Source organism: Oncorhynchus mykiss, chromosome 6 (assembly GCF_057628025.1).
Source record: "Oncorhynchus mykiss isolate SJ-2025 chromosome 6, ASM5762802v1, whole genome shotgun sequence".
NCBI classification, from domain to species: Eukaryota; Metazoa; Chordata; class Actinopteri; order Salmoniformes; family Salmonidae; genus Oncorhynchus; species Oncorhynchus mykiss.
In genome coordinates this window covers 29,262,477-29,283,750 of record NC_143027.1, presented here as the reverse complement: position 1 = coordinate 29,283,750, position 21,274 = coordinate 29,262,477, and the positions used below count along the sequence as shown (strand labels likewise).

General features: G+C 44.2%; 1 protein-coding gene across 2 annotated transcripts in view; it reads left to right on the top strand.

Moving 5' to 3' along the window:
* LOC110525679 (phosphatidylinositol transfer protein beta isoform) overlaps window positions 1-20,001 on the top strand; it is a 42,975-nt gene extending 22,974 nt beyond the window's left edge. Inside the window, exons 3-7 of one of the 2 annotated variants that reach the window (XM_090237494.1) lie at window positions 9,865-9,942; window positions 12,471-12,581; window positions 13,661-13,783; window positions 15,323-15,401; window positions 17,181-20,001. In XM_090237494.1, coding sequence (XP_090093620.1) covers window positions 9,865-9,942; window positions 12,471-12,581; window positions 13,661-13,783; window positions 15,323-15,370 — 360 coding nt within the window. In that variant the 3' untranslated portion in view covers window positions 15,371-15,401; window positions 17,181-20,001. The remainder of the gene's footprint in view (window positions 1-9,864; window positions 9,943-12,470; window positions 12,582-13,660; window positions 13,784-15,322; window positions 15,402-17,180) is intronic. The other variant, XM_021606022.3, reaches the window with a different exon arrangement.
* Window positions 20,002-21,274: the final 1,273 nt, after the last annotated feature.

Sequence of the window (21,274 nt, the reverse complement as noted above, 5' to 3'; positions counted from 1 at the left end):
TTGACAGATGGCATTTTATGACTTTTGCATGACTTTTAACCAGGTTTCCATGACTAATAATTGGTGGCGTCTATGTAGCCTACATGGAAAGTTAGCATGAATGTGGTATTGAAGACATGCAAACTGTTAAGGGCCCAAAAAGGTGACTTTATCAGCTTTAAAATGCTAACTTCTAGTGACTTTTAGGATGGGTCCCTTGTTGAAATGTTTTAACTGTGTACTATTTAAACAACAAAGAATATGATCAGTCTGTGTAAAATAAAGTGGTTTGTGTGAACATAACTCATAGCAATTTTTTTTTATCTGCCTTTGTACATCTGTTCTACATTAATGTGCCAGCAGAGCACAACACCCTTTGTCTCATTCAGTCAGAGTACACCTGGCATACCTCTTTCTATCCACCTTATTGAACAAGTGAGAAAGGGGGAAAGTGTTTGTGTGGTGTTCCTTTTGACCTCTATAGTGGCATCCAGCTTAAGCCAGGCCCAGCTCCAGCTACACTTGATCCCTGAATCCACTTGTTTAACAAGCAACTCCTCATTTTCACCTAATTCTCTCATTCTGAGAATGAACCACATAGAGGAAAAACATGTAGTTGATAGTAAGTTCATTTAGCTAACTAGTTAACATTTCACACAGATTGCCAGGGTCCAGTGAGTAACTAACGTTATAGCTTGAGGAACGGCAAGGCTTGATCGAATTCTCAGTTAGTACTATAGCTAATTGGTTCCTCGAGCTAACGCTACCTCATCTGATGTTGTAACGTTAGCTATTTAGCTGTCTGACTTTGTTAGGCAGCTAATTTTCACACCATAAACTCAATTATTTGATCAGCTAATGTTGCTGAAAATTTCTCTGACTAGCTAACGGAGAATTCAGCTATTGTAGTAAGATACTTAAGTTCTTATTCCACCACACTTGCTCCCTCACCTCAAAATGTCCAAATGCCAGTTGTTTTTCAGTTACAGCTCATGAAGTACGCTTCATCACCTTACCACCTTCGTCTCCAGGCTTCTCACCTACCTCTAGTGGTCATTCAGGGCACGCAGACTCAAATCTCTAGCCACTTTAATAATTAATAATAATGGCTGTAATGAATGTATCTCTATTCACTTTAAACAATTCCACTTTATATAATGTTTCATACCCTACATCTCATATGTATATACTGTACTCTGTACCATCTACTGCATCTTGCTTATGCCGCACGGCCATCACGCATCCATATATTTATATGTACATATTCATCCCTTTACACTTGTGTGTACATAAGGTAGCTGTTGTGAAATTGTTAGATTACTTGTTAGATATTACTGTACTGTCTGAACTAGAAGCACAATCATTCTTCTGCACTCGCATTAACATCTGCTAACCATGTGTGTGTGACCAATAACATTTGATTTGACGCGCTGCTGCAGTAACTGGCAAACTGTCTGTCCACTCTCCGCTGTCTTTTCAGAGCGCGGGCTGATTCTGTAACTAGCAAGTTGGTTGTCGCTTCTCTCTTCAGTCACGTGCTGCATCCTGTTATGTGAAGGACTGGCTGATCCCAGGCCTGAGCCTTAGATGATACAGTCAGTATTGCTCCAAATGCGCATCACTCATTCGCTTACAGCCAGTAGTGATCCATATCCCCCCCCAAATATAACTTTTCTCATTGGATCTACAAGAATCATAGGTTACCTAGTTTGCATCCCTGGGTATTGACACTAGAAGGCTGCTGGTCTCTGATCCCATGTAGGCCTATGATCTCCTGCTGTTATGCCCTTATGCCACTTAACCCTTCACAAAGTATAAGAAATGCGCCGTTTAGGCTTCTGTATAAAACACACGGTCAACCCTCCATTTGGAGAGCTACTGGTTGTGCAGGCTTTTGATCAAGCCTTGAAACACACCCGTGTCTGCTTATCAAGGTTCTGTGTGAGCAGCTGATTTTTACGGCTACAATGTGGTGTGTTAGAGCAGGGCTTGAACAAAAGCCTGCACACCCAGTAGCTCTCCTGGAGGATGGTTGGCCACCCTTAAAATAACATATTGCAACACAACTAAAATACTTTTGTTTAAATAGAATTATTCCCTCATTAAATTAATCAGGGATGAAATTGATACTGTAAGCTACTTCAAACCATGGTAGCGAAAAACATGTTTATCTATAACCTTAAGGCTAAAATATTATGCTTTCAGGGGAGATCTATGCACAGCATGGAAGTTATTTGTCAATTCGACTTCTTAGAATATTTTTAATGTTGCCGGAGTTACATGGCTAGCCTACTGTTTAATAAGAGGGGAATACCAGCTTTCCAATAATGGTGTCGTAGGTCTTTCTCAACAGTGCCTGTCGAACGACATAATACTTATAATTACTAGCAAGATGGCTTGTAGTGAGGCTAGTTATGTTTTGGAACAGTGTATTCTGCACATTCAGGCTGGCACATTCTCAATCGGCGCATTCCCTCACGAATTGTCTACTGGCACGTATACGCTGGATTTACAGATATGAATGCCCACTCTCCATTGCTTTTCAATGCAGATCCTGCCTTCATTCTGCTTTCATCAACCTTTTTTTGACACTGTGTGCAAATCCGAGCCGGTGATGGGCCACTTTGTTTTGTAGAGGACGCAGTTCACAGAAAGTTGGAGGTGCCGGTATGGCGCTCCGGCCCAACTCAAGCACTGATTTGAGATACAGCCTTAATGAACAACAGTGTGTTATGCTGCTAGAGTGTGTGGGTCTACTCTCCTGCTGCACTAGTGAGTTAGTTCGAACTGTATGTTTGACTGTGATTGTGAATGGGTTTAGTGCCTGTGTTTTGGTGTATTAGTGCAGCTGGGGTCTCAGCATTGTGATACACAGTGTGTCACAAGACGTGAGGAAGATGGCCCTGTGTCTGGGGGAGCAGTCTCTCCTCAGCCTGGCCCTGTGTCTGGGGGAGGAGTCTCTCCTCAGCCTGGCCCTGTGTCTGGGGGAGGAGTCTCTCCTCAGCCTGGCCCTGTGTCTGGGGGAGGAGTCTCTCCTCAGCCTGGCCCTGTGTCTGGGGAAGCAGTCTCTCCTCAGCCTGGACCTGTGTCTGGGGGAGCAGTCTCTCCTCAGCCTGGACCTGTGTCTGGGGGAGCAGTCTCTCCTCAGCCTGGACCTGTGTCTGGGAGAGCAGTTTCTCCTCAGCCTGGACCTGTGTCTGGGAGAGCAGTTTCTCCTCAGCCTGGACCTGTGTCTGGGGGAGGAGTTTCTCCTCAGCCTGGACCTGTGTCTGGGGGAGGAGTCTCTCCTCAGCCTGGACCTGTGTCTGGGGGAGGAGTCTCTCCTCAGCCTGGACCTGTGTCTGGCGGAGCAGTCTCTCCTCAGCCTGGCCCTGTGTCTGGGGGAGCAGTCTCCCCTCAGCCTGGCCCTGTGTCTGGGGGAGCAGTCTCTCCTCAGCCTGGCCCTGTGTCTGGGGGAGCAGTCTCTCCTCAGCCTGGCCCTGTGTCTGGGGGAGGAGTCTCTCCTCAGCCTGGACCTGTGTCTGGGGGAGGAGTCTCTCCTCAGCCTGGACCTGTGTCTGGCGGAGCAGTCTCTCCTCAGCCTGGCCCTGTGTCTGGGGGAGCAGTCTCCCCTCAGCCTGGCCCTGTGTCTGGGGGAGCAGTCTCTCCTCAGCCTGGCCCTGTGTCTGGGGGAGCAGTCTCTCCTCAGCCTGGCCCTGTGTCTGGGGGAGCAGTCTCTCCTCAGCCTGGCCCTGTGTCTGGGGGAGCAGTCTCTCCTCAGCCTGGCCCTGTGTCTGGGGGAGCAGTCTCTCCTCAGCCTGGCCCTGTGTCTGGGGGAGGAGTCTCTCCTCAGCCTGGCCCTGTGTCTGGGGAAGGAGTCTCTCCTCAGCCTGGCCCTGTGTCTGGGGGAGCAGTTTCTCCTCAGCCTGGACCTGTGTCTGGGGGAGCAGTCTCTCCTCAGCCTGGACCTGTGTCTGGGGGAGCAGTCTCTCCTCAGCCTGGACCTGTGTCTGGGGGAGCAGTCTCTCCTCAGCCTGGACCTGTGTCTGGCGGAGCAGTCTCTCCTCAGCCTGGCCCTGTGTCTGGGGGAGCAGTCTCTCCTCAGCCTGGACCTGTGTCTGGCGGAGCAGTCTCTCCTCAGCCTGGCCCTGTGTCTGGGGGAGAAGTCTCCCCTCAGCCTGGCCCTGTGTCTGGGGGAGCAGTCTCCCCTCAGCCTGGCCCTGTGTCTGGGGGAGGAGTCTCTCCTCAGCCTGGCCCTGTGTCTGGGGGAGGAGTCTCTCCTCAGCCTGGCCCTGTGTCTGGGGGAGGAGTCTCTCCTCAGCCTGGCCCTGTGTCTGGGGGAGGAGTCTCTCCTCAGCCTGGCCCTGTGTCTGGGGGAGGAGTCTCTCCTCAGCCTGGCCCTGTGTCTGGGGGAGCAGTCTCTCCTCAGCCTGGCCCTGTGTCTGGGGGAGCAGTTATGCACACCATCAGACACACGTACACAGTCTTCTACACACTCTGGCACCAGCCTGCGCCCTTCTGCCATCTATAATGTCAGCATAGCCATTTGCTGGAAGCATCAACAAGTTCTCACCTGACAACCTACCCAGCTCAGCCCAGCCGAGACAGGGTGCATGGTGGAGGGCACAGGGCTGGGCTTTGGTGCTGCAGCCTGGGGCCAGGGCAGAGGGGCTGTGGAGGGTAGACCTAGCCTAGGAGACCCTGGCCTCTCTCATGGTAGCCCCCTTTCCCCTCTGCCCAGAGGGCAGCATTAGTGCAGGGCCAACTCTCAGACACATGGGCTAGAGGGGCTTTAGAGGGCCCGGTATGACTTATGCAGTCCTGCACGCATTTTGAGTACCATGCATGCATTTTGAGGTCAGAGTAGATACTGCTGATGTGAAGAAAAAGGTTAGGGTACAAATGGAGAACCAACTGCATTTTCCAAAAATGTATGTTTGTCAAGCATATATCCACTATCTCGTAGTTGGCTACGCCGTCATTTCGACGAAGGTAATTATATATAACACTTAGTCAACTAAGCGAGAACACTTGCTTGGCCTCGCGTGCTTTGATCTCCGCAACCGTAGTAGGCGCGAGCACATTGACTAGCAAGGAAACGTGCGTTGTTGCGGTATTTCAGTGTGCGTCACTGCATGGATGGAAATAGACATGACAGAGCTGTTCCGCTAATACAGTCCTTCACAGAAAGTTATGTTAGGCCAACTAATCTTTAACAGTCCGTTAATTAGTCAGTTGTTGATCTCTCCTCCTTGATATAGCTGTATTTTATTTTACCTTTTTTTAACCAGGTAGGCAAGTTGAGAACAAGTTTTCATTTTACAATTGCGACCTGGCCAAGAATAAAGCAAAGCAGTTCAACACATACAACACAGTTACACATGGAGTAAAACAAACATACAGTCAATAATACAGTAGAAAAATACGTCTATATACAATGTGAGCAAATGAGGGAGGTAAAGGCAAAAAAAGCCCATGGTGGCGAAGTAAATACAATATAGAAAGTGAAACACTGGAATGGTAGATTTGCAGTGGAAGAATGTGCAAAGTAGAAATATAGATAATGGGGTGCAAAGGAGCTAAATAAATACAGTAGGGGAAGAGGTAGTTGTTTGGGCTAAATTATAGATGGGCTATGTGCAGTAATCTGTGAGCTGCTCTGACAGCTGGTGCTTAAAGCTAGTGAGGGAGATAAGTGTCTCCATTTTCAGAGATTTTTGTAGTTCGTTCCAGTCATTGGCAGCAGAGAACTGGAAGGAGAGGCAGCCAAATGAGGAATTGGTTTTGGGGTTGACCAGAGAGATGTAACTGCTACGCGTACTACAGGTGGGTGCTGCTATGGTGACCAGCGAGCTGAGATAAGGGGGAACTTTACCTGTATGTCAATAGTAGGCTTCTAATAATGTAATAGTACTCAGTTTACCAATGACAACAAGCAATGTTTGTTTAAGGGTGGGCGATATGACCGAAAAATCCTGTGGGCAAATAACAAAGATTATTGAGATACATCGTGTTCTCGAAATAAGCGATGTTGTACAATTGAAGTTAAAATACACTGCATTTCAAACAGTAAGCAATGATCTAATGAATTTCGGGCTTGTGAAGTTATACCTAGGCTAAATATAAGCCTTTCATACGACCAACAAATAATCAAATTTGTTAATCAGAATATACAGTGCCTTGCGAAAGCATTCAGCCCCCTTGAACTTTACGACCTTTTGCCACATTTCAGGCTTCAAACATAAAGATATAAAACTGTATTTTTTTTGTGAAGAATCAGCAACAAGTGGGACACAATCATGAAGTGGAACGACATTTATTGGATATTTCAAACTTTTTTTAACAAATCAAAACCTGAAAAATTGGGCGTGCAAAATTATTCAGCCCCCTTAAGTTAATACTTTGTAGCGCCACCTTTTGCTGCGATTACAGCTGTAAGTCGCTTGGGGTATGTCTCTATCAGTTTTGCACATCGAGAGACTGAAATTTTTTCCCATTCCTCCTTGCAAAACAGCTCGAGCTCAGTGAGGTTGGATGGAGAGCATTTGTGAACAGCAGTTTTCAGTTCTTTCCACAGATTCTCGATTGGATTCAGGTCTGGACTTTGACTTGGCCATTCTAACACCTGGATATGTTTATTTTTGAACCATTCCATTGTAGATTTTGCTTTATGTTTTGGATCATTGTCTTGTTGGAAGACAAATCTCCGTCCCAGTCTCAGGTCTTTTGCAGACTCCATCAGGTTTTCTTCCAGAATGGTCCTGTATTTGGCTCCATCCATCTTCCCATCAATTTTAACCATCTTCCCTGTCTCTGCTGAAGAAAAGCAGGCCCAAACCATGATGCTGCCACCACCATGTTTGACAGTGGGGATGGTGTGTTCAGGGTGATGAGCTGTTGCTTTTACGCCAAACATAACGTTTTGCATTGTTGCCAAAAAGTTCAATTTTGGTTTCATCTGACCAGAGCACCTTCTTCCACATGTTTGGTGTGTCTCCCAGGTGGCTTGTGGCAAACTTTAAACGACACTTTTTATGGATATCTTTAAGAAATGGCTTTCTTCTTGCCACTCTTCCATAAAGGCCAGATTTGTGCAATATACGACTGATTGTTGTCCTATGGACAGAGTCTCCCACCTCAGCTGTAGATCTCTGCAGTTCATCCAGAGTGATCATGGGCCTCTTGGCTGCATCTCTGATCAGTCTTCTCCTTGTATGAGCTGAAAGTTTAGAGGGACGGCCAGGTCTTGGTAGATTTGCAGTGGTCTGATACTCCTTCCATTTCAATATTATCGCTTGCACAGTGCTCCTTGGGATGTTTAAAGCTTGGGAAATCTTTTTGTATCCAAATCCGGCTTTAAACTTCTTCACACCAGTATCTCGGACCTGCCTGGTGTGTTCCTTGTTCTTCATGATGCTCTCTGTGCTTTTAACGGACCTCTGAGACTATCACAGTGCAGGTGCATTTATACGGAGACTTGATTACACACAGGTGGATTGTATTTATCATCATTAGTCATTTAGGTCAACATTGGATCATTCAGAGATCCTCACTGAACTTCTGGAGAGAGTTTGCTGCACTGAAAGTAAAGGGGCTGAATAAAAAAAAACAAATTTTTCAGTTTTTGATTTGTTAAAAAAGTTTGAAATATCCAATAAATGTCGTTCCACTTCATGATTGTGTCCCACTTGTTGTTGATTCTTCACAAAAAAATACAGTTTTATATCTTTATGTTTGAAGCCTGAAATGCCTGCAAAGTTAAAGGGGGCCGAATACTTTCGCAAGGCACTGTACATACATGCATACACACACACACACACACAGTACCAGTCACAAGTTTGGACACCTACTCATTCCAGGGTTTTTCATTTTCGCTATTTTCTATATTGTAGAATAATTGTGAAGACAAACTATGAAAATGCAGATATGGAATCATGTAGTAACCAAACGTGTTAAACAAATCCAAATATATTTGAGATTATTCAAATGGCCACCCCTTTATAAAAAAAAAAATGCAATCACTGGTCTGGCTATCAAGTCCATGAAAATGCCCTTTTTTTGTTACACATGTAACTAGAACCATGCGTAATGCACATTCACTAATGATGCCCAACTTCTTACAGCAGGCATTAGGCTATAGAAAAGTAATACTGGTCTCATCAACAATCGCTCAAGCCCACGTGCTAGTTCATCTTTATAGTTCTAGTTTAGCTATCTTATTTGCTAGCTAACAAGATTGAACAGTTGAATTGTTATGAACACACCCTTCTGTTTGAAAAGCATGTTAGCCTGTTGAGATGTTGAAATCAAGTGGCCTACCTTATTTCTTAGAATGCGAACTTGTTGCCAATTCTTTTATATAATTGTGTTTTATGCTTATTGCACTTTTTATAAAACACAAACTAGACAGCTAGTATAACAGTCTTTGGCTAAAATGCTGCTAGCGGTACCAATGCCGCGTGTGACAAACCTAAGCATTCATTTTACAGAATCAATGTTCGTTGATACACTCGGTTTAGTTGTCTGCTCTGCGCGTAATTTGAGTAGTTGAGACAAAAAGGGTATCTATTACAATAAAATAATGTCTCAATGTGTTTGTGTCCATATGACTGATTCTGGTGGACCAAAGCTCAAATGAAAATAGCGAGTTGAAACCGCTTGTCAGAGAGGAAGAGGTGATCTCTCAACTTTGTTGGCGTGAGAGGCAGGGAAGAGGGTCTTGGTGTGTGTAAACCATAGAGGAATAGGCAAAGCGAGATGTTTCACTCGCTAAAATCTGTCCAAAATAAGGCCAATGTGTTTCTATGGGCTTATTTTGGACCCGACGCTTGTCGCCTGCCTTCACGCCTTTGAGACAACGGCTCCGATTGTTAGGGCAGAGACATGAGCATCTTGTCATTATATACAGATCTCTGATGTAAGTGGGAAGGTGCACAGAGGAGCTAAAGAGACGAGACCAAAAATACATCTTGAGAACATGTGGCCATAAATGCTCATTAAAACGTTGATTATTGTGATACAGGCATTTGGAATATCACGCAAAACATGCATTAGGATTAATCTAATTAATTTGATCTATCGCCCAGCCCTATGTTGAATGACTGGTAGCCTAGTAGTCAGACCTAACTTGATGGATTAGGTCAGAGATGGAGATCTGAAACAAGCTCATATTAGCCTATTTCATTTGTTTCAGATGTCAAATAGCCTACAGTTAACTAGACTTTTGCATTTCATCCAGTAATAGAATTATTCAGAATATTCTCCCCAAACAGAATTAAGCCAGTTTAAATTTTCACTATTACTATCCACAAATACTTTAAAAAAAAAATAAAAAATTATTAAGAATTTTATGTGTTATATGTAACAGTGTTTATTGAGACCGCCTCAATTTAATTTAGGATCAAGCACAAGACTTCTGTGTTCGCTACGTTGTTTGATATAATTGAACTCAATGTTTCAGGAAATGGCCGTTACAGGTTTTCCAAAAAGGCGAAACACTTCAGCTTCCATAGGGGGAAGTTGACTGACCCCCACCCCCCCCACCCAACCTTAGGCCTACATCAGCACCACCTTGTCAGAAAATCCTAGGGAGAGCCCTGGTTTTACATTTAAATGCATTTCTAGTTAGCTACTGAAGAGCAGCCAAGTACCAAGTACCCATAAGTCCATAGCCTGCCATTCCTTCTGAGGCAACATTATTAAGCTAGAAAATATGCATTTGCCTAATAATTTGAGCAGTGTGGGTGTTGCGCAGGGCCGGGGGTGACACCACCATGCTGAAGTGGTACTTTTAAAAAGGTTTAAGGTTGGCAGGTCTGCTAATGTGGAATACATATGTGTTGAAATTATTTGTTCTGTGTTTTGATTATTAAAGTGTTCATTGTCATCCTTCTCTTCCCTCTCCAGGACTACAAGGCAGATGAGGACCCTGCTCTGTTCAAGTCAGCTAAGACTGGTAGAGGACCCCTGGGACCCAACTGGAAGGTATACCTCTCACTGGAACACCAGGGAGGGAGGGAGACTGCAGTTTGATGAAGACAAATCACCTCTCTCTGCTCTAATTGGGCGTAATAGAAATTGCAAGTGATCAGGTCAGATTAGCCCCTCCTGTCTCAGCCCTGCTCACACGCTCTCAGCCAGCCAGGAGTGTGTGTGTTTGTACGTGGCTGTCTGCCCTGGAATGTACTATGTGTGTCATCCCTCTTAGTTTGAGCTAGGAACAGCTCTGTGTTTTACAATGAGTCTGCGAGATATTTGTTTGTAAAAAGTGAGAGGTGATGAAAACAGCTCATCCAGAGATACCGTTTTCCCATCAAACCCTTCATCTACAGCCCTGCAAACAGGCCCATGATGTCAAACTAGTTAGATCTCCACCCAGCAATGGTTTACATCCCTTATATACTTAACAAAATATAAACGCAACATGTAAAGGGTTGGTCCCATGTTTGATGAGCTGAAATAAAAGATCCCAGACATGTTCCATATGCATAAAAAGCCTACCGTAATTTCCAAAGTTCATTTGTTTCAATGTACTGGTAGGCACCTGTGGCTTATAGACATGTGCGGCTTATTTATGTACAAAATACATATTTTTTAAATAATTCAGTGGGTGCGGTTTATATTCAGGTGCGCTTAATAGTCCAGAAATTACGGTAATTCTCTCAAATCTTGTGCACAAATCTGTTTACATCCCTTTTAGTGAGCATTTCAAATTTGCCAAGAATAATCCATCCACCTGACAGGTGTGGCATATCAAGAAGCTGATCAAATGGCATGATCATTACAAATGTGCACCTTGTGCTGGGGACAAAGGCCAACTCTAAAATGTGCAGTTTTGTCACACAACACAATGTCACAAGTGTCTCAGGTTTTGAGTGTGCAATCGGAATGCAGGCTGCAGGAATGTCCACCATGTTGATGAATGTTGATTTTTCTACCATAAGCTGCCACCAACGTTGTTTTTAGAGAATTTGACTGTACGTCTTACCAGCCTCACAACTGCAGACCACTTGTAACCACGCCTACCCAGGACCAAAAAGATCCGGCTTCTTCACCTGTGGGATCTTCTGAGACAGCCACCCGGACAGCTGATGAAACTGAGGAATCTTTTTCTGTTTTAAAGCCCTTTTTGTGGGGGATAAACTAATTCTGACTGGCTGGGCCTGGCTCCCCAGTGGCTGGGCCTGGCTCCCCAGTGGCTGGGCCTGGCTCCCCAGTGGCTGGGCCTGGCTCCCCAGCCCCTGCCCAGTCATCTGAAATCCATATTAATTTATTTCAATTGACAGATTTCCTAATGAACTGTAACTCAGTTAAATAGTTGAAATTGTTAGATGTTGTGTATTTATATTTTTGTTCAGTATAGTTCAACGTGGAAAAGTTTTTCTGCTCTGTGACAACTTGCACAGATGAGACTGCTAAACAGCTTTATAAAGTCTAAAGCAACTTTTCATTTAGATCCCCCCCCCCCCCCCTCACCTTGGACATGGAAACACTTTTTGGAGAGGAAAAAATGAGAGAATCTTAATTAAAGTTACAACAGAGAACACTATTTGTGCCAGCTTCTCAGAGCAGTAGAACTCTTCTATCTCTGCGTGCACACATGCTTCCGTATTGGCACACTTTGTATTTCTGAAAACTCCTGGTCCTTTGAGCAGGGCGACGGGAGAGAAGAAATGTCACCGTAAATGTTTTGATGTGGTTTCCGTTTTATGTGAAGTTCTCCTTTAGCGGTGACAACTTTTCTAGCTAAACCCTACGCAAATTTAGAATGTTTTTCATTCCCACCATCCCCCTCTCTCTCCTCTGTGATGGGAGCATCAAACGGTGGTGGGATGGGTGTGATTGCGGCAGGTCTGTGGCATTTCTCCCTGTGTGCAGCGCTAGAATGAAGTGATTAATTAAACTGGTGTTCTGGGAGTGGTGTGCGCGTGTGTGTTCTGGGGGCAAGCAGGTCTTGGGTGTTAATAATGGAACCGGCTTTGTGCTGAGATGCCGTTATCGCTGTGTGATGCGAGCAGCGTTTTATCTGCCTTCCCCGGCCACAAAGGCATGCCTGTCTGGAACAGTGTCGCTGTCAGGGTGGAGCGAGAGAAATGGTCCCTTCATCTGGAGTTTATCCACTTTGCTCTCTCTCCTCTTCCTCTCAGGGAGACCGAGTGCAAGCTGCAGATGGATTTAAAACTGTTTTGTAGATTAGAAGACTTATCTGTCTACTGCATATTCTCATATCGATAATTATTTTACTAAGCTTCGTTTCCAAAACATGATGTATTAATGACATTTTAATGGTTGGAATACCGCAGAGATTTGTCCAAACCGGTTGAATTTTTCTGTGTTCTCAAATCACACTCTGCTTTCTTCTCTTTGTGAGTTCCATTATTGGGAAGTTTGCATAAACTTTGCTCATTTGCATATTCAGTTTTTTTGTCATATCTTGTCAACATAAATTATTTAGTGTGTCTTCTTGCATTGTTTTCTCAGTGTCTGTTCTCCTGTTGTGTTGCTACTAACAGAAGGAGCTGGTTAGTAAGGCTGACTGCCCGAGGATGTGTGCCTACAAACTGGTCACTGTCAAGTTCAAGTGGTGGGGCCTGCAGAACAAGGTGGAGAGCTTTATTCACAAGGTTAGGACATGTTTTATTTCTTCAGGTTAACAGACACTAGCTATGTTTCCATTAACTACTGTCGACATTAAAGTTGTGATAGAAAATATGCATAAAAAGCTTATTTCTCTCAAATTTTGTGCACAATGGGGGGCATATCAATAAACTGATTAAACAGCATGACCATTACACAGGTGCACCTTGTGCTGGGGACAATAAAAGGCCATTCTAAAATGTGCAGTTTTGTCACACGACACAATGCCACAGATGTCTCAAGTTTTGAAGGAGTGTGCAATTGGCATGCTGACTGCAGAAATGTCCCCCAGCGCTATTGCCAGAGATTTGAATATTCATTTCTCTACCATAAGCAGCCTCCGTCATTTTAGAGAATTTGGCAGTAGGTCCAACCGGCCTCACAACTCCAGACCTACAGACCTCCAAACTTACACTCCTGTAGCCTAGATCTGATATACTTTTATGGTATAACTTGCATCCAGAAAAGCAAGGCGTCGCCAGTCATGCATCTTGAAAGTCAAGACATTTTTTTTTTATAGTCGAAAAATAGATTTAGCAATCAGTTGGTATTTAGAATTAAACTTGGAGGGGAGCTTTATAGTTCTGTGATGACATCACGTGCGAATTGTACCTTCTTGATTATTCGGCAATCATAATTTATTCAAAAACACTGTAGTCATTTTTCGCAATAAAGAACAATCCACCTCTGTCGAATGATGCAATTTGTATTCATCTTTAGAACATTTCTCCTATAGCTGTGTCTCCATTCCACATGTCACATTGTTTTTTTTTGTTTTTTTGCGACATTGCTTTTGTAAAATAAACCTGGGTCAAAGGAAACCTGCCTACTGAGTCATCAAGAGTGAATATAATAATCCAAGCAGCACTGTAAATGAATCTGTAGGTACACCTCAAACACCTGGGTTATATTGTTTATGCTCAGTCTTTTGATATCTAGGACTAGACTGTATAGCATCTGACCAAGATGTGTACCTTCCTTTTTTATTCTGTCACTATCTGACACATGCTTCCTGGTACCCTTTTTCTTTACCTCTGTATGCCTCTATCCATGTTCTCTCCTCCAGCAAGAGAAGCGCATCTTCACTAACTTCCATCGCCAGCTGTTCTGTTGGATTGACAAGTGGGTGGAGCTGACTATGGAGGACATCAGGCGGATGGAGGCGGAGACCCAGAAGGAGCTGGAGGAGGTATGTAAAGGAACATAGTGGATTACAAACGGGAGAAAGGTTCAATACTTACCAAGGCTTACTACACTAAACCTCCAAAACCATTAGAGCGAGTGTGCCGTTTTTAGGCATCATCTCTTTAGCGTTGTCATGGAGGCAGATCACTGCAGTGCTGCCCTATGTGCTTGGCAGTGTCGGTCTGGTGTTTGCCTTGTGGGTCCTGGCCGTGGTTGGATAGCAGGCTGTCTTAGCCTGTCTGTGGTGTCATCCCTCAGAGACAGTGGTAATGTTAGGAAGCTCATTGGAAGAGTCATCAGGATCTCTGGAAGGGATGCTGGTTGGTCTGTTCATTAGTGGTGCTGAGACACACAACATTTACTCTAAATTCGTATCCCTCCCTAGATCCTTTTCCTAGAATTCTGATTATTATTTTGACTTTTTAATAGAAAATCTGAGCTAAACACCCTGTTAATTTATTTCAATCTGTTAAATCAATGATCCCCTCTTATACTTTAATGTAAATAAATCAGCTTTTTGTGTTTTATGACAAACTAAAACGTGTATGATTTTATGACATTGTCATTTTTTTACTTTATTTACTGCTTGTCATAATTTTGCAAAATAATAATATTGAAAGGAACATCAGTCCTAGTCTTCTTATCAGTAGAGGGTTCACTTTTCTTTTTAGCGTGTTTGTTTGATTCGACCATGTGTACTCACAATGCTGTCCAAAGGGATATGGGGGTGGAATTCTACATTCCTGCCCCTATCCCCTTCTCCAGCCTGTCTGTCTCCCCCTCCCAGGGTTCCCACACATTGTTTATTCTGGAAAAGTCAAAGAAATCCATCTCAACTGTGAGAGAATTGTAATCACATACAGTGCATTCAGAAAGTATTCAGACCCCCTTGAATTTTTCTACATTTTGTTACGTTACAGCCTTACTCTAAAATGAATTAATTAAATGTTGTTGGCACCTGGCACCATCCCTATGGTGAAGCGGGGTGGCAGCATCTTGCTGTGGGGATGTTTTTCAGCGGCAGGGACGCTTTGGGGAGAAATGGGAGAAACTCTCCAAATACAGGTGTGCCAAGCTTGTAGCGTCATACCCAAGAAGACTGTAATCGCTGCCATAGCTGATTCAACAAAGTACTGAGTATAGGGTCTGAATAATTAAGTAAATGTTATATTTCAGTTTCCATTTTCTTTAAAATGTTCTTCGTCATTATGGGGTATTGTGTGTAGATTGGGGGGACACACACAATGTATTCCATTTTAGAATAAAGCTGTAAAGTAACAATGCGGAAAAGTCAAGGGGTCAGAATACTTTCCGAATGCACTGTATAGCCTGTCACTCCTTTCACAGTCGAGCCTACATTTTGGAATAGACAGCCTAGTCTTGGTCCATTGTGATTTTTCATTATAATACAAAACCTTCATCCTTGAAGTCATTAAAAAGTCAGACATTTAGATGGGTAACTTGTGTGGGAACCCTCCCTCCCTTTCCCCCAATCTCTACCTCTGCCCTTACAGGCCTCCTGATTCTATCATTTTACATCTAGATGCGTAGGAAGGGCTCTGTTCGAGGCACGAAGGCTTCAGACGAGTAGCTGCTCCAGGTGTAGGTCTGAGGAAGGCTGTGTAAGTGCAACTAGAGTCGGGCCAATAGCAGACATGTTGGTTCCTCCTCCACTATCTCTCATGGATTCCTTGTCTGTCTTCTCCCACTGGGTTCTCTTGGTATTGCTGCATGTTTACACTGCTTTCACTCCATATACAGTGGTGTCGTAACAAGGATTTATGGTCTGGTTTGTGTGGGTGTCTGTGTGTGTGTTCTTGTCACGTGAACTTCCATAACTCTGACTTGTATTAGTTAATCAATAACACCAGATCTCAGAGAAATGAAGCATTTGCCAGATCGTTAAGTGTATTGCTGACATCGCGAAAAGCTGTGTGTGTGTCTACTCAATCTCCCCATGTGAGGGCAGACATCTGTTCAGCCTGTTTTCAGAGCCAAGGCGAGAGAGCAGGTTTTTAAAAGGCCATGGCATTCAGGTAAAGCCCAACTAACAAAAAGTCAGCACAGGTTTCTGGCCTTGTATCTATAGTCCAAAGAAAGGCCATACAGAATATGGATAACAAACACACACAAAAACGCTCATCTGGCACTGCAGACTTCTGTTTGTATCACATTCTCAGTAAGGCCTTACCAATCACACCCTGTTGGCCCCACTCTGAATATCAATCTGAGCACTTTTGGCCGTACATGGAGGAATCTGGGCCGGACTGGCCGAAGTGGGGCGGTCTCAAGCATTCCTGGCCTGGCACCAAAGCTGATCATTTGGAGCTCTGCTTCTTCCCACTCTACATCTCGCCCAATCCTACATGTGTTTCTCATTTTCCCCTGGACTATGTAAACAGACTAGTGCCATCAAAGAGGCCCTCGGCATGGAGGAGTGCTTGGCCTGGGCTTCTGAGCTGAGGGGTCGCCAGGGTTACACTGTGCCAGTACTGTAGGGCTCTACAGGGCGGCACCCATGGGTTGGCGTCTAATACCATTTATAACGACAAGCACAGTTTCTGCTGTTTTACCAGTTCAACACCCATACACCCCCAGCTCCTGTAGATGGTTAAGCTCAGTCTCCTAGAGAGCTTTATCACCTTATGTATAGACTTTGAACATGTGCTTCAGTTCGGGTGAAATGAGGTTGAGTAGTAATTTATGTATCAGGGTCTTAAACCAAAAGTGTTGTGGTTGGACTACACTGTGTGAGTGAGAAATACCATGTTTTGGAGATGATGCACCAATAGGCCTGTCTGCTTGTGTGCTAACACGGGTGGGGTGGTGGTGGGGGAGAAAAATCCTTCAAGATGGCTTCCTCTGCCTCATTAACATACAAATGGAATTCTGCAGTTGAAAAGGAGCCTGTGCTGAGATTGAGGAGGGAGGGAGAAGTGAAAGGTAGAATCCTCATGTCATTATATCAGAGGACTAGTCCTCTGTTTAGGGCCAGCATGGTGCGGTTGAACTCTTCCATTAAGGTATTCTGCTATCAAATTCAGCCAAATGAATTGACTTTCTAAAGTCATCAGCCTTAGGGTGTGAGGACCTGAAACTAATGCCTTTATCTACCTACAAGATAAACAAGGGCTCAATAAGAACAATTTTTAGACGTTCTTAAAAAAAGAACGTTTGAAGATTCTAAATGTTGATTGCTTCTCGGTGAACAGAATGCTGGAATTTCTGAGCCACAGCCATCCCAGTTTCTTTCACAGTAACAAGCAGCCTTTCTTCTCGCAGAATTCCACATGACGCATGCTCTCACAGAACCTGCCTCCACTTGTTTGGTCTCTGTAGAGACGTAGTAAATGTCTGTTTATTTCTTTCTCTCGCTGCCTATCCCCTTTTCTCTACCTCAGCTTCGCAAACAAGGTCAAGTACGGGGAACCAGTGCTGCCGATGCCGAATGAGATGGAGGGTTTTAAACAGAGATGAAGAGTGAAGATGATGAAGAATTTCGACGTGTGCTCCCTGCGTGCCACCTTTTTACCTTACTGATTCAGGATGAGGAGGACGAGGGCTCTGCTCCAATCGCTCAATAGACCAGCACCCTGACCTACCTGCATCCAATTATAGACATTCTATCCACAGAATAATTGATTTGTAGAAAGTGACACGATCATAGCTTATAATTTTGATCTCCTAAAGACATTATCAAGAAGCAATGACCTCAGTAAAGCCAGCTACCACCACCATGTTGTTGATAGACTAGTCCCTCTATCTTCTCTTGATAGACGCTTAGAGGGCTGCTTGGTTGTTGAGAGATTAATATTTTCAAAGCATTTAATTGGCATGATTCCCTTATGGCAGGTGTTGGACCTGTGTTTTGTTATTCCAGTCGAGTAGGATCGTTCCTCTGTGGTCTGTTGCCTTGCCCATTTTTTTTGTTTTCCTTTGTATTCGTTGATATTTTCCCCAGATCATTCCTTTCATGTCCTCTTCTAGCTGTTCATAACTCTATGGTTTTCCATTAGCTGGCGAAAGAGATCCTGTCAGTGTGTTCTCCAAAAACGTGTCCCTTCCTGCCATGGCGTTCATTAAGAGATTACTGACATCTTTGGCACCTGTGCCCATCCTAATATTTCCCCCTCCCTCTGCATCTTATTAACACTCTGATGATCTTGTCCACACAGGTATTTCACACTCACTCCCATGCAAATTAACACAAACACACACTCATATGCACATGTAGACCCGCGCACACACACAGGTGTGAATGCCTTTGTGGTGGCTGATTTCTTCCAAGCTCAAGCTGGGCAGATCCCTGCAGGATCCTTCAACTGAAGGGAAGTGGCTGTTGGAGTGTTTGGAGCTGTCACTGTTTTTCCCACACTCCCCATTCTCCATACGCTTACACTCAGTCAATCCGCTCCTCCCCAGCGGATGTCCCCAGAGCGAAACCGCACTGAAAAACAGTCACAGATGGCGCTACACCCTTCCAGTCTCTGTCACGCACTGCTCACCCCACCCTGCAGTCCACCACCCCAGTAGCCTGCCTGTCTGTCTGCCTTATTCCTGTGGATCTCTGGGACCGTGTTCTGCTGCAGGTTGTATCCTGCTGAACAGGAGCATCAGGTCAACAGACACCCAGCACCACCCTAGCCCAGACCAGGCCACCACCCCAGACCAGGCCACACCTGACTGGGCCTGTTTACCGTCGCAGCTGCCTCCCTACCTACTCACTCAGCACTACACTGCCTTACTGTACCTATACAGTACCCCCACATGACATACTGTACCTCCACTCTGTCATCTACCCCTTTACCTATTTGCCAGACTGGGGGTCTGCTTCTGGGTGCTAACGAGCACCACCATGCCTTCTGGCTCCACACGGGCACCAGTTAGGAACCACTCCGTAGTCTTTTAGGATTTACTACAGGGACACTGATCAACAGAGGGTAGAACAGGGATGGTCCTTGGGGGCCTGAGTTGGTCTCTCACTTGCACCAGCTAACACACCTGACTCCACTAAACAGCTAATCATGCAAGAATTAGAATGCAATTTGTTTAATCCGCTGTGCTTGCTAGGGATGGGGGGTGACACTACTCTGGCCCCTGAGGACTGGAGTTGCCCATCCCTGGGGCAGATGAAGGGCTTGATTGGTTTGCAATGACTTTAAGATATGTTTTAGTTGAACCACACAATGTGCTCAAGGTCCTAATGCATGTTTGTTCTATTGAACTGTGGTGGGGTGATTATTCCCTGCCGTGATACTGTACTGATGTAGACAACAGCACTCCCCAGCAGCAAGCCGGTCGGACAGTTCCGTGCTGGAGCCCGAATGCTACTTCCTGTTTAAGCGCCAAAGTGCCTTCATGTTATTGTGTGCATGTCTGCGTGCTTGTGGGACAATAAAGAATGCATGTGTATCTTACCTTGTCATTCAACCTCAGCCATTCTGCCTATTTTTATATATAGACATGCTTGCAGCTAAGATGGATGGAATATTTTTTTATGAAGAGCTTAGCCTTGATGGTCTATTTTTATTGGGAAAGCCTTACAGGGGGATGTGAGAACCTTAGTGATTGGTTTAGTGCTCACCCAAAGAGTGTGCATGGCTCTGGGTGATATCATTTGTTTACATGTGTTGTTTACTATACACACAATTCCCCAGGGGCAATACAGCAATACTGACTCACCAGCAGATAGATGGCCAACTGAACTCTCCTGAACCCCACAACTGAGTAGAGATATCATTAGTACTCATGTCCGTTTCAGTTGTGAGTGACTGACAGGACATGAAAAGTCATGGCCATAATGGGACTGATGAAGTCCAATTTCCCATCAATGACAGGTTTATGCAGTCAAAGAAACTGTAAGAGTGTTGAATATGACCAATGTCTTAAGATCTGTCTACAACCTCTGCCTTATATTGAATAGAAAACTTGTTAAAACTCCATAATGCAACACCACTCTTGTAGCGAACCATTGTTCTATGATATCTGCACTGTGGGCAAAGGACAGCGGGGAAGTAGTCTTTACAAGAAACTGTACAGTGTGGTCATGATTTATGAAATGTACTGTTAAGTTTCTAGAAGAAAATGCTTTTAAATGTTTCTGATCATCTGAAATTCAGGGGACATGGTAGTGAATGTATTTAATTTAGCCTTTTCCATTTGTAGAGTTTTGTGCCGCGGGAAGTCTACATAATGCATCTAATTACTGAATTAAATGTCAACGTACTGCTTCTGCTTTCTTTATTCTGATCTGATATTGGCTAGGTTTTGTTTCTGTTGGTCTCTTTGTCTTGGAAGCGTTCTTCTGAATCTGAAGGCTATGTAAATGAAATGAGAACTGGGTCATATACACTAGATAACGGACAAACCGGGATGGACTACCTGAACTTGTCCAACAAGAAACACTTGCTTTCATTGCACAGCATTTTGCTACGGTGTGCAGTATTGAATAATTTTCCTTAGCGTGTTCAGATTGCATGGATATAACATGCCATTTAGCGCAGACTTTTAACCATAGTGACATAGTCATGCATGCATATATTTTACGTATGGGTGGTCACAGAAATTGTGGGATTACAAGTGTTGTGTGCTACCAACTGAGCTACAGAGGACCACAACAAGATGCACATCCAATCAGCTGCTGCAACCTAATGCACACTGTACATGGTAAGAAATTATAGAGGATATTGCCATCTGTAGCAGTGTTGGTCATACTTTATTTGGATAGTCCCAAGTAGATGTTCAATAACTCAACATTTAAAATATCTACTAACCCTAACCGTCCTAAACTTAAACCTTACTCTAACCGTAACCTTAGCAAGCAACATCGTTGGTTAATATTATGATCATCTATATGGCACTATCCAAATAGTGGGACTACAGTGTTTATTGTTTGAAGTCTGTTTTTCTTTTATTTGGGTCTTTATTTTTTCATTCTGTCTTTCTCCTCTTTTAAGTCACTCCATCTCACAAGACCAGCGGAGAATAAGAGCTGCCTGTGGTACATGTGAAGGTTCTGTTGGTCCCATGAATGAGATGGTTCAGGTTAGAAAAAGAGTAGTTCTACAACCTTCTTTAATATTTTCCAATATTGTAGATGGAGTAAATTGACAATCACTTTCCGGTGTAATCTAGTTTCAACTGGAGAAAAGAAAGATTGTGTTCAAAGATTGCAATGTCTAATCTAGTCATGCGCTCTCATTTACAGCAGTACACCTAAATTATTCCTTCTCTCAACTCGCAAACAAAAAGTTAGCTCAAACACCTTGGCAGTCACATCTTCACTCAGACCTTGAGTGTTAGAAAGTGTATTTGTGACTCCAGAAGGACTCCCCATCCGTCTCCTAGAGGTCAGTAGAGTCACACAACAACAACCGAGTCGGTACAGGAAAAGCAGTAAGTCTGCGGGCTGAGATATCCGCTCTTTAATTCTTGTTTGTGAAGAATGGTCACATGTGCATGGTGCACGGAAACAAGTCATATCTGCACCAGAACA